At 35.3% G+C, this 27,620-nt stretch overlaps 1 protein-coding gene across 2 annotated transcripts in view; it reads left to right on the top strand.

The window, feature by feature from the left end:
- The window catches only part of IMMP2L (inner mitochondrial membrane peptidase subunit 2), a 432,733-nt gene extending 414,151 nt beyond the window's left edge, over positions 1-18,582 (top strand). For both annotated transcript variants that reach the window (XM_071733640.1, XM_071733639.1), the window contains one exon: positions 18,087-18,582. In XM_071733640.1, coding sequence (XP_071589741.1) covers positions 18,087-18,234 — 148 coding nt within the window. In that variant the 3' untranslated portion in view covers positions 18,235-18,582. The remainder of the gene's footprint in view (positions 1-18,086) is intronic.
- The last annotated feature ends 9,038 nt before the right edge of the window (positions 18,583-27,620 follow it).

Raw genomic sequence — 27,620 nt, 5'->3', positions numbered from 1 at the left:
AGGGAGCTTTGCTGTTGTCCTCTCTTAGTATAGTATCAAGTAATTTAGGAAGCTAATTTAATGTCAGATGATGTCTTGCATTTATTTTGAGCATATCTTTTGAACAGATGGATTTGATGTAGAACATTACACCATTTTTAAGTCAATATAAAAGTCCAGATTCTTTTAATCTAATTGTAAGCCTTGAACAGAGACACCCAAATTAATAGTACAGTTGCCTAGCCTCCCTCTACAGTCAATGAAGAGAAATGGGGAAGACTGATAAAGGTCTACACCACTATGTCAAGGTTCTATCTTTGCACTATTTTTCTTACAGAGCTTAAGTTTAGGCTATAGAGTCAGGTACAGTAGAATCCAAGCTTGCTGAAATTCTCACAATAATATATTGAGAGAGGGTCTAGTAAACAAGCATTCCTGTCTTCATTTAACCTTAAGCCTTGTACTGAGATTTTCAGTGAAATTCAGTTTTCTAACTTTAATTTCTTAATTTTAATACGTACCTTAAACTTCAAAAAATGTTAATACCTTGATTAGCAGTCACAGCTCTCTCACATTTGTGTTTGGGAAATCAGAGTATTTCAGCATAAAGTCTTAATTGCCAAGTAAAATCAGACTTTTTCTTATATCTCACTTCAAGATTTGAATTATGTTAATTTGAGGATATCAAAAGCCCTAAGGTATTTAATTTGTTATCCCTCCAGCATGCAACCACCTCATTTTTGGGCCAGAGAGTTGTTCACATAGGTAATCTCTCTAAAGTAGGTGAGATTGCAGCATGTATTCCAAACACAGAGAAATTCTTTGAAATTGTTTTCTTGTGATTTCTAGGGAACTTTTCCTAAGTAACAATAAATATCATTGAATTAGGGAAAAACACAACAGTGTAAGCCATGGAGAATCGTGACAGAAATCTTTGAATGTCTCTCTTCATCCAGCCAAGGAGCTCTCAACAGGGCCTACATATGATTTCTTTTATGGATATTTTTCCATATGCTTCAGAAGACATTACCAATAGGGTTAAATCCAGTGTCCACTGAAACAAATGCAATTATATCCCTTAAATCTAATAAGCTCTGTGTCAGGCTTGTAAATTTTACAGTAGTCTGCACTATATTCTAATAGCTGTCTGAGTCTAATGCCTATGAGGCAACTGGATGCTCACAACTCAAATCTTGTCTTATATAAATGGACAGGAGATTCAGAAATTTCTTAGGGAACAAGTGTTCCTCCTTGTTTGCATAAAGCTTTGTTCTGGTAGACAAACAAGTTCTCTAAACAAATCCCTCAGGTCATTGACACTTTTGGGGGCTGAAAAGAATCTTTAGTAGCATTCACATTTCTGTAAGAGAAAACAAAATATTTGAAGGGGGATTTTTTTTCTTAGAAAACACAGAATTCCACTAAATATTTTCCTCCTGGTTTTTTTGTTTGTTTGGTTGATTTAGGTTTTTTGTTTGTTTGTTTTGCTTTTTGGGTTTTTTTCTTCCCTATTAATAAGAGTATGTTTAACTACTACTTCAGTAAGTACAATGAAAAAGTGCCTGTGTACTATTGACGTTCATAAATCTCATGTATTTGCTGCAAGCTCTTGTTTCTCAGATACATTCTGACAAGCTGTGGTATTATTACATATTGTACCTCCTGGAAATAATAGTCCTGATCAAAAGCAAAATGTACTGCAATACTAGTCTGTCATCTACTAGACTGTCACCCAGTGCTAAGCCTTGCTGTTCACAGTGCTTTATAAATTAATAGTTGGAACCAGTAAGATTCAAGAGGTGAGGTTTGACATATGCATATTTTACCATTTCCATAAATCTGGGTTGTTGTTTTTTAATTTTGTTTTTAATCTTTCATTTTACAGAGGTAATTAAATAAATCTTAGGGTCAGATTGAGCTATCCTTATGTATGAAGAATAGCACTGGTTTACAGGAACAGCCCCTACAAATTTACTGCAACTAGCTTTCAAATAAGTTACTAATCAATTTGAGGAAAGGTTCCAGACTCCAGTCAATGTTCAAATTATACCTGAATCCAAGACATTAAGAAATTTTCATCTCAGGGTGGCTTTTTATACTCAACATGTATAATTATTTTAAAATAACAGATATATATTATTGGCTCTGGGCAGCTTTGTTTTCCCCAGGAAATGTCAATGGTAAGAGTAAGTCTCTTAAAATGCTTGACGTTATAATCATGATGATTATGAAGATACTCTTGTTTATAATTTTAACATTTAATATTATTTTTATTGTCATTGACTTTCTGTACAATAACAGGCAAATATTATTGACAAAAATTAATTTCTAGGGATTTGCTAGAAAGCACATTTTAATTGCTTATCTCTTCAAGTGGCTTATTTATGAATAGTAAAGATCACTTCATATTTATGAATATGCATTTTAAAGACAGTCTTATGTCTTTCACTTTGAATGCTGAGGAATTTTCAAAACCTTTAGTGTAATCCTTGCAATCCTTGTAATCTTAAAATAGCAAAACAAAACAAAAAACTCACACCCAAGTTTTCCCTGTGGGCGAGTTGTCATGAGAAACTTGTTGACTCCTGACTGATACAATGTGACACACTCAAAATCAAAAAAATATTTTATTCAGAAGTGTCATAGTTCATCATGTTAGTGTCTCTGTCAAACACAGAAAAATGAAGACTTCATGAGCATCTTGGTTACCTTTTCTGTTCAATTTATGGCTCTCTTACACTATAGCAGTGGCATTTGATAATGGAGAAGCTGAAGGACACAAAATGAATAATTAATATTTTTCTAGTGTTCAGATGGATGATGCCCATACATCATAAACTAGGAGGGAAAAGGAAGGAAAAAGTACTTGTGATGGCAGAAATTTTAACTTACTTTTTTCAAAAGAATAATGAAAATCTCACTATTTGGTATTCAGCAGTCCCATGTATCAAGCTTAAAATTATCTGACAGGATGTCATCTGAGCTCTATTTCTGACATGGCTTTAGGATCCGATCACATTTTATTTATAAGCTGTCATTTTTAATTACTTACAAATAGTTCTAACAAATATGTTTCAGAATTTTGATATTTTAAACCTTTTAAAAACCCTAATTAAATCAGGATTAATTTTGACATCACTCTAAGTAACAAATCTCAATTGATAATCATCAAAGAGGTTCAACCTTTTTTATGTAACAGAAAAACAATTAGTTAAAAATGCAATTTGACTTAATAGAGATTTTGATGTCTTTTTCTTAGCAGCTTCATGTCTATGATGCTCAATAGAAGGAACATCTAACATATGTTTTGTACTTATGTAATGTATGATGTACTAAAGAATGGCAAATGAATTTTCTTTCCCATAACTTTGATAAGATGTTGGCTTTTAGAAGAATGTCTCAATTTCTGTGTACATATATTGCCATATATACCCTGTCTAACATTTTCCTGAGGTCAAGGAAATCTTGGATTAGGATTTTCAGAAATGAAGTTATTATGATAGTAAGGCCATAATGCAGGATAATAAGAACTTTCAGCCCAGAAAGCCAACAATATTCTGGACTTCAACTAAAGAGATGTGGCCAGCAGGTTGAGGGAGGTGATTCTTCTCTTTTACTCTGATCTTGTGAGTGAGCACTTGGAGTTCTGTGTCCAGTTCAGGAGCCCCCAACACGGGAAGAATATGGAGTTCTTGGAATGATCAGAGGAGTGGAGAAAATTGGGGTTGCTCATCCTGGAGAAGGGAGATCTTATAGTGGCTGACTGAAAGGGGGCCAAGTGGAAATCTGGGGAGGGACTTTTAATAAGGGCATGGAGTGATAGAACAAGGGGTAATGGTTTTAAACTGGAAGATGGTAGCTTTAGGTTAGACATTAGGAAGAAATTCTTTAGCATAAATGTGAGATACTGGAACAGGTTGCCCAGGGAAGCTGGGGATGCTCCCTTCCTGGAAGAGTTCTAGGGGAGGTTGGATGGGGCTTTGAGCAACCTGGCGTAGTGGGAGGTTGGGTCTAATGCCCATGCAGGGCAGTTGGAACTCAATGGTCTTTAAGATCTCTTCCAGTTCAAACTATTCTATGATTCTGTCATATAGTATGACTGCCAGGATGGCATCAGAGAAGTCACTCAAGAGTTGGAAAGAGACTTACCAGGGAGGAGGGCATAAGGATCCCATCCAGATCAGATTTGTGAACCCTACTTTCCCTTATTAGATGCTTTCATTTTATTTCCTGCTGCATTTAGAGTATCATGATTTTGACTTATTATGTGTATTAGACTCATGGTTAAATTCACATCCTCATGTCTACAAGCATGCAGTGTAGCAGCCTCTAGTCTGAGATTTTTCCCTCTTCAAATGGTACATTCCACCAGGTGATGAGACTTCTGAGGACAAGGCAGCTTCAGATTCACCTCTGGCTGCATATGATTCTCGACACCATGAACATTTAGGTCATTAGAGGAAGTTTAGAATAAAGCATAGAAGCCTTTCTTTACAGGTTTGTTGTCTGTCTGTTCAAGATTAATAAGCATTAGACTCACTGAATAATAAAATAGACAAAATATTTTTGAAAATAGGAATGTAAATTTGTCATCAAGTTCAGACTTTAAGCTCTTCAGCAGTGGGAGAACAAAGATGCTATAGGAAAAATACCAGATTTCCATTGCAGAGCCTTTCCATCCTTTCTATCACTTTTAGCTGTAGCTGACAGAAATTTAGTAGTCTAAAGCAGGCTAAAAGCTGAACTATTCATAATGGTCTCATTAAAATGTGGATCACTTTTTCCACCTGCCTTTGGTGCTACGATCCTGAAGCAGACAACTCAGTAAACACATAGCACTATATTTTCTCCAGAGCAGACTGATGAAAATGTATCAGATTGTGCTGTCTGTACATTTCCCTGCTGCTGTCTCCTCAGCTAATTTCAGAGACCTTACTTGGATCTCCAGGAATTGCAGCAAAGGTAATGGATACACAAATTGCTGCTGGCCAAAACCATGATTTCTGTCCCCCAAAACACTGAGATACAAAATAAATGCTGGATTTGAAGCACATTTTCAGTGAGATTATGTTACAAATGTAAGCACTTCAAAAGAATTTTAATTATGTTGTATTTCTTACTGGAAGTGAAAGAGCTGCATGTAATGAATTAGATTTAGTAATGTTACATTTTAACATTTAGAAATTTCACATCCAAAACATATTAATCCTTTTCCTGTACTGATGACCTCAGAGTCCCATGTGGCTATATCTTGCTGAAATAGCCTAATAACTACATATAAACTGAAAAATTTAACAGTTTAAAGAATTAATAAATCTGCATCATCAGCTCACTGGAAACTGTATTAACTTTATTTTATTTTTACTCAATTTTAATAATGTGCTGAAGTGTTTTGCTTGAATATTTAAAGTTCAGCAAAGCTTTGCTGAACTATGGCTTGATTACTACGAGGGAATATTTTATTAAATATGCAAGCAACTGAAATCATTAGTCTTCCACTACTTTCTTGCTCATGCTGTATAGTTAAAGAGCAAGTCAATATTTTCTTGAGATAAATATAGCTCTTGGTGGCAAAGTAGTGGATTAAATCTGCTTACTGTATTTGGCCAATGAGGAAGGTAAATTTCTGTTTTGAAAGAATGTAGTGAGTGACTCATTTTGTTTCTAGTATCCTGTTTCCTTGTGGAAGGGTACACTAAAGAAGGCTAGGGAGCAAGGGAGAAACTGAAAAAAAAATTGTGAGTATATGCCAGGAAGAATAACAAAGTTCTTGGAGAGAGCAATGGGAGAACTGTCTGTCTACAAAGTGTTTTTCCTGTGTCTTAGGGAATATGAGAGATTTATGTGCCCTTGGAAGATATAGCTCAGAAAGTGAAGACGTCTGTGCCCTTCTGAAAGAGGAGGCACAGTGGCCAGTAGAGGTTTCGTGGAACATCTCAAATGGCAGAAGGTACCTCTGTTTAGGCCAGTTAACTGGACCTCTTAATGTAACAGTCAGGAAGCTCATATGTGGGTTCCTCTTTTCCTTTCTGGTGTTTCTGATGTTCCCATAACTGAAGGGGAGCTGCATCACCCTGGATGCTGGTCCCCTGCCTCTCCTGGGATGCCAGGCCTGGTGATGACTTGATCACCATAGTCATTCCTCTTTCCAGTTCTTCTCCAGAAGTACACATGCTTCCTCACTGAGAGAGTTTTCTGTGGATAATGAAACAATCATCTCAAATGTGATAAATACAATCCTTGTGGGCTCAGGATTGCATAGAAGAACTGCAACAGTATTTTGATTAAGAATATCGGTCTTATTTTACTCCTGATTTACTTTCACAAAGCTTTTTTCCTCTTAGCTTCCTGATCTTAAGCTGATCAGGAGTGAACCAGAAATAAAAAAAAGTTAATAGGAAGAGTATTAGTTCTGTGGGATGTGGAAGTTATACTTATAGGTATATAGTGTAAGTTATTTAGTCATATTTTCTGTTATGAAGGGAAAGAACCACTGTATGATTCTAACTAAAACAAGCACACTTGTATTTTGACAAATGTCACAATACAATAAAAACACCGAATGATTATAGTAAGAAAAAGATAGGTTTCATACATTTAATTGCTTCTCTATAGTTTAACACAAATACAAAATCAACAAAAAAGACAAAGGAGGAAGTATTCAAGCATTCTTAAACTCATATCTATTAATATAGCTATGAGGAGGCTAAAAATATTTGTATACACTTGAAGTACTTTTGTTTTGGTTTTTTTTTTCTGCTAAATCAACTCGGGCAGATTATATATACACAGTTATCTTGATGAAATTTACCATATTAGATGAGCTCTAGCCATCCTCACACAAAGACCTCTATTAAAAAGTCTTTAATAATTTTAATAACATATTATGCATCTGTTTAATGGCATTTTGATATCCTAGCTGCTTACTGAATATTTACTCCCCATTGTTTTTCATAGCTCATACTGCCAACAGCATGTTTTCTGTAAGTCAAACTGTTTCTGTGTGCCATATTAAAAGAAAATACAAGCAAACCTCACAGTAGGATTTTTTGAAATATTTAGTTAAGTAGAATAGTCAATTGAACAGTTGCCTTTTTAAGGCAAGAGAAAATAAAAATTATTTTATTAACAGTATTTTAACAATCTCATTTGGATCATGCTAAAACTATTGAAATGTGTAATAAAGAGATGTGAGTAGGCTGGCACATCTATTTGCTAAACATATAACCTATTGTCACTGAAAATTTCTGGACAGTTCTCCTACTTTTAGAAAAGGCTTGCTTTACCCACCAACAGTTTTGGTGTCATAAGGTGTTGTACTATTTTTTTTTTTTTTTTAATTTAGAGATATTTTGTCACCTATTTCCCCGAGTTACCTTTCTTGACTACTACTGCTGCCCTTCTTTTTTGTCTTTTTTTTTCCCCCTTACCTCAGAATTCAATAATGACCCTAAAATGGTCTTGACTGACTGCCAGGTATCTGCTAAGTAAAATTTAGATAATGAACTTTCCCAGACACCTGGAGCCCACTGCTCCCCATGCTGTCCTGTCACAGTGCTTACTGATGGAGTTCAGCCTGGAGCTTCTCCTAACAGAGTAGGTGAAGCAGCAGTGGGATGCGGATATTCTCCATGAAATTGTAAATTGTCTGTCATGGAGTGTCAGTACTGAGTGTCAGTGCATGTCTAAGTTAATAAGTAGCCCTGATCAGGTAGATAAATAGCCCATGAGATCAGGTATTTTTCTGGGCTTTTTGAAGAGTATGAAGAATATAAATTAAATGTAAGAGGTAACTGGTATATATTTTTTTCACATCACTTGCCTTGAAGAAGAATTTGACTGTGTGTCACGGTTTAACACTGGCCCGGCAATTAAACCAAGTAACAGACGCTCTCTATTAATCTCTCTCTCCTCCCTGATAAGAAAGGAGAGAGGATAAGGGAGAGAGACTTATGGGTTGGAAACTAAACTACACAACTTTAATGAAACAGTAATGACAAATAGGAAAAATTACTAAATATATACAAATATGCAAGAAAATGGATACCACATTCCTCCCCCCTTTCCCCCAATAGCTCTCACGTCACCACCGAGGCTGCAGGGCAGCCCTGGGAAAGTCCAGGCTGGACTCCTGGAGTCGGCAGCAGTTGGGAGCTGGAGGCAGGAACACACAGATAAGGGCTGGCACGGATCAGGACCACAGGCAGAGGAACGGACAGGATCCTTCCAGGATGCCAGGTGAAGGAAGGGAAGCAGGAAAGGAAGGAAGGGCAGGCAGCCAGAAGCTGGAAATCTGGCTTGACCCTCGTGATCCCTCAAATTTATACTGAGGATGACGTATATGGGATGGAATACTCTGTTTGGTCAATTCTGGCATCTATCTTGTCCATTCCTCCCCAAAGGAGGGCTGCAGGTGGGACCTCTTTATCCTCCTGGAGGGTAAAATGTTTTCCTCAGAGCTGAGCAGTGTCCTTGGCTTTGCACACCAGTCTCTAGCAGTAACTATAAACGTCGAGTGTTATTGGTCCTAGAAACACACACTGTCTGAGAAACTTGCTGTTAATTTCAGCAACTGCAACTACTTACAGGACACATAGCAGAAAGCAAAAGTACAAGACAGAAAATCACCTTTATCCTGGCCCAAACCAGGACACTGTATCTAGAAATTGATTTCTACTGTTCTCTTCCGATGGTATGACTCTATTTTTTTAATTTATCCTGAATTTTCTTTGATTTATCCTGAATTAGTGTGAAATATCATCTCTCCCTGCTTGCATGCATGTGACCCCAGCACAGTCATACTTCTGGAAATTTTGTGGAATTTGACCTGTCATCTTAGCTTGTTTGCTCAGGTTTGCAATAGTAGCCACTTATCACTAGGGCCTGCTTTATCTGTGAGTGTGCAGAGCACACTAGGGAATATGCCAGAGCTCTCCTCTATATTTCACAGAGTATCACAGTCAATCTTCATGCCCAGAGCAGTTCTGGGATGCTTCTGTCCAGCTCCCCTGGAAGCACAGAGCAGGGCAGAGAAGGGATGATGGAGCAGAGGGTATGGTTCCACCTGCCCAAGCAGCAGCCTGCAGGGATGAGTTGGGTCTGTGGAGCAATAGGGCAGTAAGAGGATGGGTGCAGTCTCTGGGTCATGTCTGAGCTCTCAGAGCCACTCTGTGACTCCTTCCCTTGTTCTCATTGCACTGTACTGTTGCCTTTGCAAAAGCTTTGGAATGAAACTAAATTAATGATACGCAACAAAACAGAATGGAAATCTACATAATTTGTAATGCACAATGTTTCTGCATAGTGCTCTGCAGTATTCAATCAAGAAAGGCAATGCACGTAATCAATATCAGTGTAGTCAGCTGAAAAATGTCACTAAGCCTGACATTCTTTTGACTCTTGTCTCTGACACAATGTGTTGCTGAACAGGAATTTGCAGCAAAGGATTTTATGTCTCCCTAAATAATTGATATGTGTAGATTTGGGATACAGCTAATGCTTTTGGGTGAAGATAATGAATGCGTTTTAGTAATTGTTTCCTGACACTTGATTTATCAATTCTTAAAATTTTGAATTGCAATTATATTACTTCTCTTAATGTGGGACTCTTTTATAAAGGCTAGTAGTACATTTTGTTGTCCTGAATTACATGACTTAGTGACAGTCCTATTTAGGCTAGGAATTTTATACCTCACCTGGTGAAGTTTTAAAAAGCTTTTAACTATTAAACTATAAGTATATGAAGCATGCAAAGCAAATTCTTTCGCCATTTTTATTACTAGAAATGTAGAATAAGTAATCTTTTTGTAGACCCGTTTAGCATAATGGTCTGTTAATCATAAACAAGAAAGAAAAAATTCTAAGAATGCTATACTTGCTGAAGATAAAAGAGTAGTAGTGCTGTTATATGCTGAACTCTATTTTAAAAAGATGTCTTTGGAAAACACAGAAGGAAAAACTGGGAAGAAGTTAATTAGCAATAGCGTCCCTTGCAATGATACATCCTTGACAATTCCAATATTGTTAACTGAGACAAGATTTAGCTTGTAGAATACTGGTACCAAGCCTGTTACTCTGTTTAATTCAGTCAATGACATTGACAGCTGATTTCTGCATGAACTGAATCAAAAATACACAATTTCATACTGAATTCTTTTAAAGCTGCACTACTGTTATGAATGTAAGTTATGCTTCAATGCTAGTCTCTGTCTGCATGTTGAACTGTAGAAAATCTCATATACATGAGAGATTAAATATGTTCTGTTTTCAGTGACTGTTTCCTCCCTCTACCTTTTTTGTAATTTCAAGTTTAACACATGTATGTAGACATCATAGATTAAAAAAAATCCAATCCAGTTATTTTGGTATCTAGTACATTACATCTTTTCATTCAATCAGTAGCCTGAGCTTTTGTTACAATGCAGTGACTGTGCTCACCTCGTCTGGTATGAATAGCTTAAACTGAAAAAACAGGTTGTATTGGAGCACTCACAACTGTAATACTAATTTCAGACAGTTACTTCATTTTAAAATTAAATTAATTAATTAATTTATTTATTAATTTATTAATTCGGGTGTCATCTATTGCATGTGAAATGTATTACACTCTCTTACATCATGTTTTGTGATTGCATATATTCCTGTAGTCTATGTGCATCACTTTTTAGTGTCTGTTTTCACTGTCTAAAGCTTTCTTAAAATAAAATGATTGTCATTTATATAGTTTCAGATTGTTTTATAATATGTTTTTCTGTCTAAATGAACACTTCTGAACTGGATAGCTTTAATAAGGATCTGCACTCATTATAGTGTAGCTGTGTGAAATAAAACACATATGGGAGCTAGAGCTGGAGCTGCTGCTTCAGCTATCAAACTAATGGAATTGTAATGGAACACTTGGTAACAAAATTAATGGGCTACATTCTTTTCTTTGTCACTGGATTTGTGTGGCTTCATTAGGTCTGATTTGTTCAGGGACTAGAGGAAAGACCTATGAAGACAGTAGTATTTTGCTATGTAGTTGAAAGAAATCTATCTCTTTTTTTTTTTTTTTTTTTGTATTCATAAGCTAGTTAGTATCTTGTTATGCCAAACTTCAGTGAGCTGATATAAATAACATCTGTTGTGGTATGGTTTTATTTACAAAACAACCTACTGATTCTCATCTTTGTGTTATTCTTACATTCATACAATAAGGAGGTCAAGGATCTTTGTTTCTTCTGCCATTGTTCATTATCCCAGATACTCCAACTAGAAGAAGTGGTTTCTCTGGGATTTCACTGTAACCCGCAGGATTTTATTTTTATTGAGCAATTTTCCTGCTACTGCACTTGATAGTAGTATCAAAGTTCAACCATGTACAGAAAATGAAATGTAATACAATCATGTTTACTTTCTATTAAAGTATGGATTTTTTGAAGAGACTAATTTACTGGGAGAGTTCTCTGTGAGACCATTTTACAGTGGCAATCTAATATCAAAAGCCAGTTCAACACCTGTCTTAAAGACAAGCAATCTAATTTGATACAGTTAGCTATCCCACACTATATATTTTTGTTAGGTTTTTAAGCTGAAGCAGTGAATAGTTGCCTAAGTGTTTCTATCCTGAGGTTTTCTTTGAGATTTTGGAAACAAAAAAATTTTGGATTTTTTTTACTGTCCTTACTAAACCTGGTTCCTTTAGGCAGACTTTTCAACTTTTTCAACACTTTTCAACCTCCACTCAAATTTGGCTTTCCCAGTCTTCCAGCCCTTCAGTCTTTCAGTATAGTCAAACTACAGCTAAATGGCTAATAGGGTAGAGGTGGCAGGACTGTGAACTACTAGATCTGGAAAAATCAATTAAAGTTATGTTTCTGCTCACATGGTACCATCTATAAATCACCCAGGATTTCTCCATGTTAGACAATTTTTCACCTAATATGTATTGACACCTTTCAGAACCTCTGTGGGGAGTAGCAAGTAAAGTATGATCTGAATAGACTTCTACTGCTACAGAACTGATCCCTGCTATACTCAATGGTTTTGTGTTATGGAACAAAATCTGAGAAGAAAATTTTTGTACAATTGATGTTCCACAGTGCTGAGAATATGAAAGGCTGTATATAAAGTTTCCTTATTACCCTGCATATGAAGAAACAAACAAAAAAAAGTAATTTGAATGTATTACTTCAGAGAATAGAAAACATAATTTGTAACACTGTGATTGTTCATATTATTGCCTCTCTTTTTTTGTTTGAGAGAATTTTAAAGCTTTGTCTTTTTGTCAATGTTTATCATTGGCCACGGCACCTGCAAGGACTGTGCAGTATTTATGGAATATAACTTATTTTACGAGACTAAAGCAAAAGTAACTCTTCAAAACCAGAAGAATGCCATTAAAATAGAGAGATTATCTGGCTGTTGATAAAATTTCACAAGTACATTGGTTATCATCTGTGGAACTTGTAGCTTAGTTCTGGTTTTAGTTTGGTAGGGAGCTATTATTCTCTTCCACTGGCATTTTAGAGGATTTGCTCAATTTAAAAATTTATTAATGAAACCAGGAGACAAAATACAAATAAATACCAAAATTTTTCTGGGCTTAAACATTATGAAACAAGATAATTTTCAGATAGTAATTTTTTGTCTTTGTTCAGAAGTATATCTGTATTCAAGCACTTATTCAAGTACATCTTCAGAGGACTGTTGTGTTGATCCAGTGGTATGGATTACTGCTCTGCTTTATTATTATGTTCCTATTACATTTACCTGTTTTTATTCTGTAACTGATCTAGTAATTTCCATTATTTTGCAGGACTTTCTGTCACAAAAGGTAAACATTCCTTGCATTTTTCAAGTTTTTATTGAAACAGCTGTTAAATTTTAATCATAATCCCCTCAAATCAAAAATAGCTTCTAAGAAAATAAAAGAAATTAGTCTATTTAATTTTCTTTTTTCTAATTTTGAATGTTGGGGTTTTTTAGACGCAGAAGAAACAGTGAAACCAAAATGCATTTAATAGTTATCAAAATCACCACTATCATTTAGGAAGAATAAGAAAATAAATGCTGAGAGAAGAAAAATGAGACAATTTTTCTGTATTTTGCACCATTTAATAAGAGTTTATGTAGTCGCAATTAGAAAACTAGCAGTAACTTAATATTAGTCAAAACTTCATTATTAGTAATCTTGCCTGGTACAGAAAGACACAGAATTAATGGTACATTGCCTCAAAATGATAACTCTTAACTGTATTTTACTTAGACTGCTAGTATGGTTGGTCCAGTTACAATGATATTACTATTTCCAGTCCAATTTATCAAATTAATGCCCATCAAGTCTCAGTAAAAGTACACTTCACATATCTGTCATTTTCTCAGTGTTTATGCTGCCTCTTTAGGTTCAGATTAATTAATTTTTACTGCATATGTAAAACCTTTGATTATACTACAAGATTATGCATATATAAACAAATAAAAGCAACATACACAAGACTGCAACAGTCTAGGCAGTTGTTACTGACCACTAGAAAAGCTGTTTCAGCTAAACAAGCTGATTCCAAATTCCATTTAGGCAACAGAAATCTGGGCAAAGCCTGAAAAATTAATCTTGAGGGCTTGCAGAGTTGGTACAAGGTCTACAGCTTGTTACTAGCAATGGCAATACTGGTATACAGGGCTACAATAAAAACCAAACAAACATTCTTCCTTGTCTTTTTGTCTTGTTATTACTTCTGATTAGCAAATGGGCTAAGTAGGAAGGAAGTCTAATTTTAAGAAAGATTAGTGAGGACTGGGGTCTTCAATTCTGTGTTGCTGTTTCTAAGGTTATATTCAATGGAACTGTATTTTTCTTTTTTAATGCTCTGCCAGGGGAGGTTTAGGTTGGATTTAGGAAGAAATTCTTTACAGAGAGGGTGATCAAGTGTTGGAATGGGCTGCACAAGGAGGTGGTGGATTCTCCATCCCTGGAGGTTTTTAAGAAGAGACTGGATGTGGCACTCAGTGCCATGGTCTGGTAACCACAGCAGCAGCGGGTCAAGGGTTGGACTTGATGATCTCAGAGGTCCTTTCCAACCTGGCTGATTCTGTGATTCTGTGAAAAAAGAAGCAAAGATAAATCTTTAGGCGATGCACATAATATAAACTCACAACTAGGACCAGTATTAATACCTGAATTTCACAGGTCTCGTAGAATTGGCAAATCTTGAGATAATTGATAATATCCTTTTTTCGGTCACATCCTCATCTGAACTTTTGCTTTTCTTGAAATCTGAATTGAGGACCTGGATTTCCATAGAAATTTTGGTGTGTGCTACTGCATGATACATACTGAATTCTTGCAGTATGAACGCTGCGATTAGAACTGTGATTTTTGGAAAAGGCATCATGGAATGAGACACTGGAGGTGTCGAACAGAAAACAGACAAAACCAAATGGAGAGTACAGTCTGTAAATCAATGAATATTTTAAAATTATATAGTTTTGAAACAGAAGAAACGATAGTAATATAACTGTCTAGACTAATGAAGGTGCATTTATTCCAACCTGGTAGGACAAAATGAGCAAGATAGTTGTAAATACCACTGCAGATAGCACTATCAAGCTTCGGCTTATCTCTCACTAATGTAGTGCCAAAACTAATCAGTCTCCACACAACTAACATGCTAAAAACAAGCAGACTCTGAGGAAATATGCTTTTATTGCAGTAACAGTATCAAAACAGCATTATTCATTCAAAACTTATTTTGCAGATAAAATTGTTGAGCTAAAAAAATGACTTTTCAGTTTTTTTATTAAATATTCAAACATTTATTGAAAAACAAAAGAAACCATCCAAAAAACAAACAAAACCCCCCTCATTAATGCCTAAACAGCTCAACTCAGAGAGAAGAATATAGATTCAATTCAACATAGTGTCTGCTCTTGCCATGGCAAGAATAAGAAATAGATCATAATGATCAGAATCATAGAAACATATAATGGTTTGGGTTGGAAGGGACCTCTAAAATTCATCTAGTCACAGCCCCCTACAGTAAACAGAGTCATCCTCAATTAGATCAGACTGCTCAGAGCCTTCTTGAGCCTCACCTTGAATATCTCCAGGGATGGGCAACCTGCTCCGTTGTTCCATTACTACAATGTAAAAATAAAAATAAACTATTTAAATTGCTGGCATCACTTACCATGTAATATGTTCCTCAAATAATTTCTTCCTATAATTATTTCTCTTATAGTTAAGACAGTATTTCAAATGGCAGAAGTAACTAATATCTGTAAAGGAATTCATAAATCTCTTTTTTAATACATTATTTTGGTATTTCAGTGTTACAACAGAAAATGTAGCCTCTCAGTTCACCCTTCATCCATATCTAACCTTGATGAGGATAAACCCATTAACAAGGACAGGTTATTATATGTGAGCAATTCTGTTCTTCCTCAGTGAAATTCATGGCTTCTGTGGTAACTACAGAATAATAATAGGCAACAGACAAAAGTTATTAAGGTTGTTTGCAGAAGTCAGACATCAAGGTGGTTTTAAATTGAGCCTTTAAGTTATTATAAAAGAAGTCCTATAGCATCAATGTCATTTGTTGTTTGGTAAAGACTTCTACAGCCCAACAATACCCATTTTTCCTTTTTAACACTAGCCATGTTCTCCTGTAAATCAGGTTTATAGGAAGGATATTTCTTTATTAGTTTCAAGTCAGGTGATGATCAGTAGAAGTAATCCTCTGGGTAAAATTATTCCAAGTCTCAGCTTCAAAGAAGTTTGATTCATTTATTATATTCTCAGTCTGTACAGACCTCCTACTGGCATCAGTAACAAGCAATGCACTGAGGAAAACACAGAGCATTGAAAATGAGATGTTATTTGTGTTTGAGAAGAGTATCTTAACATTTTTCTCTGTACTAATGCTGTCACATTTTATATGCAGTGGTGGGGTTTGCTGTGGTTTTATATTTTGGCACCAGCTGTAATGTGAATGCCATCATGCTGTATACACAGGAAACAAATCCCTGTGGTAGTATTACGTTTGCAGACCACTTTATGAGATTCATTGAGTTAAAGGATATTGTGTATTTCATAAATAACCAGCAAACTACACAGAAGTCTTAAAAAATAATCCTATCACTAGGAGTTACCACTTAGCAGCCTGTCCTTCACTTAAATGTAAGAAAAAAAACCTGCAATGGATTTGGAAAAAAAGTGATTCCTGAAAGGGATCAAGCAAGTGAAATATAATGCTAGGCTTCAGTTTAAGTGATCTACTTTAGATTCTTTTAGATATTTTGCATTATTAAGTAACCAAATTGTACTCAAGTAATTTAGCACCTGCTTCATCAAGCTACAGAATATGGAATTAGATATAGACCTCTTCAGCTTCACTGATTTGATTACGTGGCAGAGAGAGACTGGTGAATATACATTAATCCTATGAAATTAAATCAAGGAAATTATCTGAAGATATTCCTAGGGGCCTATTTGGTGTCTCTTTGCATAAAACGCTGTATTACCTGCTTACTGAAATAACTCTTTTTTTTTTCTGTGATAAGAAATTGAAAGGAGCTGAAGAACTGAGTTTACATAAAAATCTAAGCAGAAAAGTATGGGTTCTAATCAGAAACACATTTAATTTCTGTCTCTTACAAGAGCCAATGCCAGATCATTAGAGCATAAAACCAAAACAATTATATAATTTTTCCCTCAGTGTTTCATAATGCGGAGTTTAGAGACTACACTGTTACTTTGTTTATGTTCAATTATGTTTGATGGACTTTGCTTCTAATAGTATTTTCTGAACCACTTTGTTATTCTTTTCTGGTGGAATCAGTATGCAGTGTAATATATGCAAGTGTGATGTAATCATGCACACTCTGAAGAAATATTTAAGACAATGTCATCTGATGTTTCCTCATTGCTATAAGAAATTATGACCTAAGAAGCAAACAAAGCTTATGTTCTTTATTCCCACCATTCATAATTTTATAGACTTCTGACCTTGTTGTTTATTTACTGTTTATAGTTTTAATGATTTCATTTTTTCACATAGACATTCCAATATTTATAACTGTGTTTTGTCCTGGTTGGAATTTTACTATTGGCACTGGATGTTTTATGTTTGGTTTGAAGCTTATTGTTTCCAATTGTCTCACAAAGAAGTCTAAACAAATCATTTAAGATGCAGAAATCTATCCTGTAGGCTTTTTAAAATAAGTGAGATTAACTAAATACCAAACTATTTAGTTTCTGTTTTAAGTATTGATGTTGAAGGCCTGTCTTTTAAACTTAGTCTGAAAATATGACCTATTTTCAATAATTCTTAGTCAAGACATTTTATACTATATTTGAAAAGACATTTATTTGCAGCATTCTTAAGGTTTTCTAAGCAATTCTATTTTCTAAATTATGACATCTATAAGTGTAAACAATCTTATTTTTATATTGATTTATTGAAGTAAAATGTTATTGAAGTAGAACTATTAAAGTAAAGCAACTATAAGTAATAAGATGGTAAAACATTTGCAAAACATATGATCAACATGTAAGTAGTCCTAGAACTTTAAAAATATTTGATCTGTAGGTTTGTTTCAAATAATTCTATCCGTTACTCATTTTTCCCTGGGGAAATATTTGTGAATCAGAGTAATTTTCACTTTGAGCCAAAGTGGGGTTTTGAAGGATAGTGATAAATAGAAAGCACAGTATGTTTAGAAAAGCCCCTTTCCTTGTATGATTAGTGTATATATCTCAAATATGAGTCAAAAAAAACCTGAAAGCAGAACAATCACCAAAGCTTTTGGTGGATTATAGAAACTTTGCATGTTTTGACCAGTTGTTTTTCTTTAAGCTGAAAAAATATTCTTAATTCATGTTTGCTACAGCCACTGCATTTCAGTGAGCTGTTTTAAGTTCCATTAAATGTTTTATCAAAAATGTAACTTGTCACTGAAGCAGTTTTTCCTTTCCTTTCATTACATGCATGAGGCACTGCTTTTGCATGCAGAGTTCCCTGCTTTGTATTCTCCCATTTCTCTAACAAATTATCATATGCTTTCTATTTTCCACAATGTGTTTGATTTGCAATGTCTAATAATCTCCCTGGTTTGTATTTTGATTGTAGGTTTCACTTGGACTTCTACATGCTCGAGCTACTCATATCCTCTGGCCTCCTCAGCGCTGGCAGAAGTTACAGCCAGAGCTACCTCTGGAGCGCAAACCACTCCAGAGAGAGCAGGATTAATCTCAATATTGAGAAGGAAAACCACTAAAGTGAAGTTTAACCTGGATGAGTTGCAATGGTTATATCATCATCCATAAGAGCTTTGTCAAGTGTGCATTAGCATCAGGTACCATATCAGCAAATGCATGTGACACGTTCATGTTAAAATACCACTTTAAGTGTAAGAGGTTTTTTGTTTTGTTTGTTGTTTGGTGCTTTTTTAAAATCTCAAACAATGATGTATATTGAGTTATGCTGGTTTGAAATAATCGGTTCTAGAAGGTTTGAATGGTCAGTTTTTCTGGAAACAGGAAAATGCTTGACTTGTTATGTCTGTACCTGTGCTTCTCTGGATAAGAAATTATTACAGCCTTCAATAAAATGTTTTAACCTTTTACACTGAACTTGTTTTTTCAGTAACAGAACAGATCCACTATTATTTTCATGGACTGCATATGAAAAGAAAATTATCACATAATATGCTTTGGATTGTCAGACAATTTCTAATACTGAAGAACTGGTAGCTCTGTAGCTGAAAAGTCAGTCATATGTACCATAATTTTTTCTCAAAAACATAATAAGATTGTGTTTATTATTAAATTTAGTACATATTTTAAATTTCTTTTCCAGGAGCGTTTGATGTAAACATCCTTTGTATATCTTGCTGAAGTGGATATTTATAAAAACCATACAATTAACACTATAAATTTATAATTAATATTATAAATACACTCTGTGAATATGCACACCTTATAAGTGAAAAGAACTTGGAAAATGACACATTTTCAGCTGCAGGTTAATATGAGCTAGCTTATTTTCATATTTATTGAATTTTCTTCAGAAAGGATAGTACTTAAAAGATTTAACAAATCACACAAAAGATCTTTAAACATTGCTAAAATTGTGCAATTATCAGAACTTCAGAGAAGATGAAATTAAGTCTCTAGGTCTTTGAAGACACACATCTGTGTATCAGTTAGATGATCTGTTCAGTCACCATGAAAACCCTCTCTTACTGTCTAATCTTTAAGCCTTCAGCTCTGTAGGTTTTCTGAACACTTTACTGTCTATATGTCCCATGAATTTTTTTTGTTCCAAAAAGCTGTTTTATAGGTCTCTGAATTTAGTTTAAAGTAATGCAGTGTTTTTGTCTGTTAATTAGAGTAAATTCACAGTCCTTTTGATTGGCATAGGCTGATTGAAAACAGTAGTTTCCAAGGTTTTTTTATTATTATTATTTTCCAAATTAACTCAGAAAACTGAAATGAGTTCAAGAAATTTACTGCAGTTGTAATTAATTTTGGTGACAAAGGGGCAAATACACATCCATGAAAAGTGAAAAAAAGAGACAGAGAAGCAGAACAAAACCAGATTAGACCAACATTATTTCTGTCAGTTTTTCAGACCTTCATTTCCCTTTCCACTAGTTCAGTCCCTCTCTCTTCCTCCTCTTGGGTATTTTCTGGGCAGAAGTCCTTACACACAGTGACAAGCTGGAAAGTTTGGTTGGCTGTTCTGATTGACAGGTACCTACTCAGCAAATTCAGTGCCAGCAAGTTATCAACAACAAAGGCATTTGTTCATCAGTTATTATCTTAATTAAATTTCTTTGTTCAGGGCTCACCTCTAGGGATACCCTCACTCACCAGCTGGTCTGACTTGGTGCTGGCTGCTATCACTCACTGACAGAGCATCCTCTTTGCATCTCATACTGTCACCAGAAGCATATGGGCTTCCCAGCCTTTGCTCACCCCAGCCTCTGGCACTCAGAGCCTCCCAACACATGCACATAGCCCAGAGTGCCCCAGACAGGAAAATTACTAGAAATTTGGTTTAATGAGAAGATGAGACAGACTGAACAGATCAGGCTCAGGTATTGACAGACCAGCATGTTTATGTGCAATTCTCTTCTTTTATATTCTTCTCTCTTTTCCCAGACTTTTCCGTACTTTTTCCAAACCACCTTTGTTTCCCCAGCTCTGGTCCCCTAAACACCCCATGGCAAGTCTCTGTACAGTACTCAAGCATTCTTCCCAGAACCCTACCACAAACTCTGTGCCCCTGTGCAGTGTCACCACACTGTGGGACAGCCCAGGGAGCTTTCCCAATAACTCTCAGTGTCTGCTGTGCCCCGTGGGGCTGGTGCAGAGCTCATGCTTCTGACTGGGATATTGAATTCTGCCCAACCACCATCATGCTTCTGTGCTCCTTCATGGCTGTGAGGATGAGACTTTCACGCTATCCTGACTACTTTATTATCCACTGAGGAGCTATGTCATGGTATGTGGCTTCCCCCAGCTGCCATTGCTCCTCTGATCTTTGTCTGTGAGGAGACCAGCTCTTTATCACATAACCTTATACAACCTATCAAAGTTTAATTGTCCCAAGTATTTAAGTGTGACATGCCTAGAGGAATCTGTACTAATATGTATATTTGCATACATATCTATATAAATATTTATGAACATATTTGGATATGTAGGATTAACAAGATGGAATAGAGAATGTTCCTATTAAGCCTCAAGATGTTGCAATCTTGAGACATCAAGACATCTTTACAACTCAAGATGTAAAGACTGCCATCTTTTTGGAGAAAGGTATTAGATTTCAGTGATCTCATTTCCACAATAATGAGCAGAGTGGTGGAATAATTAATTAGCCATGTGCATGCTGGAGTAAGTTAAAAGAAAACTTGGAGACCATAGTGAGCTGTAGTTGATTATGAATCAACAATATACTGTTGCAAACAAGGAAAATATCACTCTTCATAAACAGCAGAACAGACTAAGCACAGGAAATAATATTTCTCCTCCATTCATCTACAGTATGATTTTAGGCACCAGGTTCAGAAAAAAAAAAAAAAGGGACAACTGAAGAAACAACAAAAATGAAAAGAAACCAGAAAAATATGACCTGTGAGAAATGTTAGATGAACTTCAGTTTATCATTTAGTATGGAGAGCTTGAGAGCCTGAGGTACAATCTTCAATAACATGAAAGGTTCTGTAAAGTGGAAGAGAATAATTGGTTCTCCAAGACCAACGTGAATCAACATACTTACAATGAAAAAGAGGACTTCAGACATGGAGAAAAAAAACTGAATTAAAAAAAAAAAACAAACAAACAAAAAAACCCCAATAGGCTATGTTTAATTGGAAAGTTTTATGTTTTTTTATCAGCGCTGTTTGTACTTTGAGGCAGGAGAATGGATTTTGAGATGCATGTCAGCTATTTTATACATTCTCTGATTAGATTTTCTTTGACTGGTAAACTTGGTGGTGCCTTTGATGCTGGGCAGGCATGCATTAACATCAATATCTACTTCCTTTAGACATACAGGATGGAATATATGCAGCCTAACAGAATTACAGTACCCCTATGTATCACTTTCTTGTAATAAGCATCTAAAGAATCTGATTCCTCTAAGGGAGCTGTTTTGCTACGTAATGGCATCAGATTAATGTGCATGATATTTTACATCATCACATAGCTTAGTGAATGGAAATAACTCAATGAAATCATAAGCACTGGAGTAAGATAGCATAACAGGTCATTCAGTATCCAGAGCATGAAGAGCAAACCAATATTGCCAAAGCCAAAAAGACCAAGCAGCAACAATAACACACAACCATAATATAAAGGTTTTTCTATTTTATTGGTATATTAATATACTTGATTTTCAGCCTTCAGATATGAAATATGAGAAACCTGATCTGGCAATAATTAAACCTGTGGCAAAATTCTCACACACTCAGGCATCATGGCTGGCTTTCTAGGTAAGCATCTTCAGCCACAGACCTTCTTGTGTTTTGGTGCTGGCTCACATCTGAAATGCAGTAAGAAGTTAGTTTCACAGGAGTCAAATAAGAATGTGAACAAATGAGAAGCAGGACATTAAAAAATGAAAGGATGATGGGATATTTTAAAATTTTTATTTATTTAATTTTTTGTTTTAAAATTTTTTTAATGCATGAGGAGTCACATAAATACCTTTTCTATGGCCCAAGACATAAATTGTCTTGAGTGGATGCCAGAATGCACTTAGAGATCAAGGAGAGGTGTTGCAAGCTGATCAGGAATTGGTACTCTTAGCAGACATGAACAGCTGCATCTGAGAGAGTGACAGAGCAAAGCTATGTACCTCAGCAATGTCCAAGCATTGCAGCCTCATACAGAAACATCACCTAATGCATATGAGGATCCTTGAATTCAAGGTTTCCTCTGAAAGAAACACTGCAGCAGAAGTTGTATTGAGTTTTTTCCATCTAGCCATCCTTTAAGATAATATATCTAAATAATATGAAGATTATCACTCTGTCATAGCATGAACAAAGCACTATCTGTTCAAGACTGAAGGCATTACAAAAGGATAACCTGTGCTTAAGTGAACAGTTTACACTGCTTGGCTCCTCAGATATTAAGACTAATGATATAATGTACTTACCAGATGTCAAAAATTGCACCTGAGACATACAAAATCAAAGTAATATAGTAAAGGCAAAGGATAAGAAACATCAGCTCTTGTTATGCAGAATTTTGGTTTTCACAAATCTTTTTTATTCCTTTTGATTTGTTTACCACACTAAAATCAGGAAGAATTCTGAACAATTCCAGGATGAGGTCTTGAGCAACCTGGTCTAGTAAAAGGTGTCCCTGCCCATGCAGGAGCATTGGAACTGGATGATCTTTAAGGTCCCTTCCAACCCGAACCATTCTATGACTCTCTGTTTCTATACTACAAGTATAATAGCTCTCAGACTCTCATAGGCATCATTCTGTAGGCTTGTCGTCTGTTGTTGATTTGTGTAAATAACATGTACCATCAATTTCTAAGCATCCTTTTGAAGCTGTGCTTTTGTGCATAAAGTTCTTGAAACAAACCAGAAGGCGAAATCTTCAAGTAAACCACATGGCAATATTTTAGAGGACAGACTGGGAACCCCAGAGACAGCGGAGCTGAAATTCTCATCTCCTCATCTGTATTCAGTAATTCCTTTGTCTGAAGTAAATGTTCAGATTATTAAATCCAGTGCCACAGTTACAAAATCAATTTCATCTAGTGTTTTCCAATGTTTTTAATTTAAAAAAAAATACTCTGTAGCCTATTGTGAAAGTTTCAGTAATCTTTTATGCTGCTGAATGCTGTGGGTTTATTTGTTTATTAATTTGTGGAATAAAAGATGAGCCAGAAACTGGTTTGTGTAACTGCACCTTAAGAGACTGTTGTGGAGAACACTACACAGAAAATATTGCCAATACTCAAATTCTGTCACCATTCAAATGCCTTCTTTATTGGAATTTATTAAGAGTGTTGGATGAGTGCTCAACTTTGGATTATTTCATTACTAAAAACCTGAAGGTGCAGAACACTTGAAGAATGCAGCACCAGTATGTCGATATAAGGTTTTCCTGATTGTAGAGGGACAAAACCCTTTAATTTAAAAAATTGTTTAATTTATGACAACTTGTTGGAACTATATTAACCCACCATATCATGTACTCTCTTCCTCATCCCACTCACAAATGTCTCAGCATTTTATTTAACACCTAACCTTTTCTCATATTCTTGTATTAAATGTCAAAACTGAATTTTGCATCCTTTGGGAGCTAAAATGTATCACTTATATTTTTTCTTATACATATTTCAATTAATAAATGAAACATATAAAAAGCACATTTTAGCACTCCCTATAGCTTTATCTTTTGATTATAAGGATTAATCACACAAATGGTTCTGAGTTTATTGTAGGATTGTGATGCCTCAGGATCTAAGATTAGACTATAGTGCTTAACTTTTTAACCTGCTTTTGATGAGCCTATAATTAAAGAAATACATTTCCTTTATATTCCTGCATTCTTCCCTTTTTATGATTGGGTCATTCTGAATCTGGATGAGATATCTTAAGGGTTCAGATAAGTAGCCCATTTGTCCCATAACCTGTTCCTCACAGGGGTCAGAAAGTTACACTTCCTGTAATGAAGGGTTTGGAATAACCTGCCATAAAGGAAATTGCTTTTCAGTTAATGCATCCTGAGGCATGAAAGTTTAAATCCCTTACTTATCTTATATCCTTTCTAATGTGACTGAATGATCTCATTATTTATACAAAGGTTTGATGCTAACTTCCACAACATCTGAAAAGTCTCAGATTGTAAATGGCAAATGGATGAATAAAATCTGAAATTTTTAGCCTTAACTTCTGTAAAATTCTCTATCCCCTGTGTTAAGATGGGAGCAATTATTTCTTTGTTGGCTGCTTCTATTTGTGTGCTACTTGGCCCTTAGTAACTGAAAGATTTGGTAAATGGAAATTTTTTTCTTTCCTCTCTCTTACTCTAGGGACAAAAAAATACTATATATCCTCATAAAACACTGTGTGAATTACCTATGAAGACTGATAGAAATGTCATTTATTATTATCATGATGTTTTACGCTTCGTGAGTGTTACTGTTAAAGGTTACAGAGATTCAGTTTTCAGATAGCTGTATGTGAGCAAATCTAGGGACTAAGGTCAATATACATGAAACCCTAAGGTTTAGAATGCTTGAGTCCTATCATAGATGCTTTGTGCTATGTCACCCAGATTCCCTGGAAAATTGACAGGAAGATTCCTGGTCTGGAGTGCCAGACTCAAAATAGGTGCAGACCAAGAACTTAATCATTTTGCTTAAGCCTATGTAGGCAAAATTGAAACTACACCTGCAATCTTCTGTGTGGCTACAACAGTTCCAAGAAGACATGGTTAGTGGAATCCATTGCCTGGGGCCATATCTTGTTTTTATTTTAAAACACATCTTAAGATAAAGGTGGTGAGACTATTTTCTGTGTGATAGCTGGGTGAGTAGTATATACACAGACAAATTAGCAATGTTCAGGCTCAAGGCTTTCCTCAACCTAAAGAGCTGACATCAACTGGAGAACCTTCTACTGATTTAGTAGCTGAAGGGAGAGCAGCAGATATTACACACAGAGTAATATTCATTGAAATACATAAAACTCTGAGGAACAAAGTGACAGAGAAAAGCTGAAATGTGTTTTGCTACAGAGCACCTAACTACAGAATCTTTTAACTTGTGATGAAGATAAAATACACACCTTTCCAAAGAATATCCACAATGGGAAATAAATTATTGTAAATACCTGGCAGAATCTACAGTAGCATTACCTAACGCCTAGTACTGAGCTCAGTCTATTCTTAAGGTTTTATTTTCAATGAAAAGAAGGTTGTTAAGTCTTCAAAGGTGAAGAACAATTATGTCTAAAAGTAGAAGAAAAGTGAAGTTCAGAACAAAGTCACAAATACTGACAAAAATTATGACTAAGATGGAAACCTCCACTCTTAGATTTTAAACAGAATGCACTGGTCTTTATTTCAGCAGTTATCAAAATACTGTTCCCTCCTGCCAGGGGTCTAGAGAGACAGAGGGTAAATGGAAAAACCATGCCAAGTTCAAGTACTTCTTCATGAAAACCATGTGTGATAAGGGTATTATGTTCTCACATTGTTACAATAATTATGAAAATACTTCTTCTGTGTCTGAAGTTTGGAGAACATTTGAGGCAAAATTACTTTCCAGTATATACTTTTTTTCTTTGCTCTTTTAATAATCATCTGTATTAGATGTTAGCTGAAACAAAACACTGAGTAAATGGCAGACTAACACTCTCTGATTATAAAATCAGGTGTTTTCTCTTCTGAAAGGTAACAATAATTGTGCCTTGGAGAGGGTTCTCCTCTTCAAGCAGAAAGGACCTCAGCTATCATGGTAGGATCCAGAATCTAAATGGGCTTGACTTTTTAATATAATTTAGTGCTCTGCACATCAGTTTGCCATCAGAAAAACTTACATAAGTTAAAATCAAAGCTGATTTTTCTCCTAGTTCTGCTTGAATTTTATTACACGACCTACTCTTTGATGTCACAAAATTATAAAGTCGCAGGTTTCCTGTGCTTCTTTCTTGATAGATTGTTCACAGCTGGAGACTACTCAGGATGACACTGACTTTTATATTTTTAAAAAGATTTTCCACCAAATCTAATGGTTATTTTTTTCACAGAATTGTTGAAAAGAAGGTTTAGATATTTTACTTTAATTTACATTTATCAGTCAAGGTATACAGAATGCTCACATTTTGCACAAGGAGACTATCTACATAACATCACTCTATAGGTGAGTTTAAAAGTTCACAGTCAAGGCAACCTGTGCTTTGTGTTAACTCAATTGTGGATTGTTGTTAGCTTATGAAGCTTATTACCTGTTAATGAAGAGATCCTATTCATGATGCCTACTCTTGAAATTAGTAGGAGTTTTATGTGAGCAAATGGAACAATATGTACTTTTCTCATTTCTCAAATGTTCACTGAAAGAAATTCAAAAGATTTGTTCTAGGTCTTAGCAACTAAATTGAAAATTAATTATGTAAGTAAGCAAAGTCTTTTTTAATCCATGCTAAACTCAGTAGTACCTAGAAAGTTTAACAAAATTAAGAATTCCTGCTGTCTCTCTACAGTGTGTTTAAATGTATTTGGATTTCCTTATGACAGAATTCCAAATCTGACATCGAGACCTTAATAACTGGGTGCCAAGCATGAAAATCACTGCAAGGGTGTGATACTAAATTTTCTCACATTTGGTCTTTTTCTAATGGGATAAAAAATTGAAAATTATTTCCTCTACCTTTTTTCTATTAATAAGCTGTATTTGAAACCCTTCTCAGAGGCAGAAAGATGAAAGTTTTTAAAAAACACTGAAAACTTCTGATGGCATTTTCTAAAAATACTTAAATGCACAAGTAAATGCATTACCTTGATTGAGAGGTAATGGAATTTTTTACCCTAAATCATTTTGGGATAAATCCAAAGAGCTATTTTGGCATCTAGCAGTCAGCACAAGTTCTTTATCCTATCACTTAGCCACAGTGAGTCTAATGTCTGCTGCATATTTATTTTTCCTTCTCTCTCAAACACACACAGGTGATACTTAATACTGTAAATATCTAAGGCATGAAAAGCTACATTCTCAAAAGTTTTCAAGTGCTACACTAACTCCTTAGTGAATTAACATATTCACTCTGAATACCCAGGCTCCCTATACAACTAGTAGGAGAAGAATTGGCAATGGAAGAATGAGATTCCCAAAGTGCACTGAACAAGGAAATGTCCAAATAGTCAAAAGGCAGGAAAGTTATTCTCTAAGATTGCATCAGTCCAAGTAAAATTAAAATGCCTAGGACAAGTCTCAGGCATAACTTTGTCTCAGAAAAATCAGTATTTACTTAGTGGTGCGGTCTTAAAAGTAGTGTCATTGGAATGAATTGAGGATGCCCTCCTCTGGTAACTCTATTTAAAAATCTTCTTAATTGGAAAGACTATGGCCAAAGATGTTCTGCACTTTCTCTGAGAAATGAACATCATCAGCCCTCAGATGACAAAG

Source organism: Heliangelus exortis, chromosome 1 (assembly GCF_036169615.1).
Source record: "Heliangelus exortis chromosome 1, bHelExo1.hap1, whole genome shotgun sequence".
NCBI lineage: Eukaryota > Metazoa > Chordata > Aves > Apodiformes > Trochilidae > Heliangelus > Heliangelus exortis.
The sequence above is the reverse complement of the archived record's forward strand: the minus strand, read 5'-3'. Positions and strand labels throughout refer to the sequence as shown.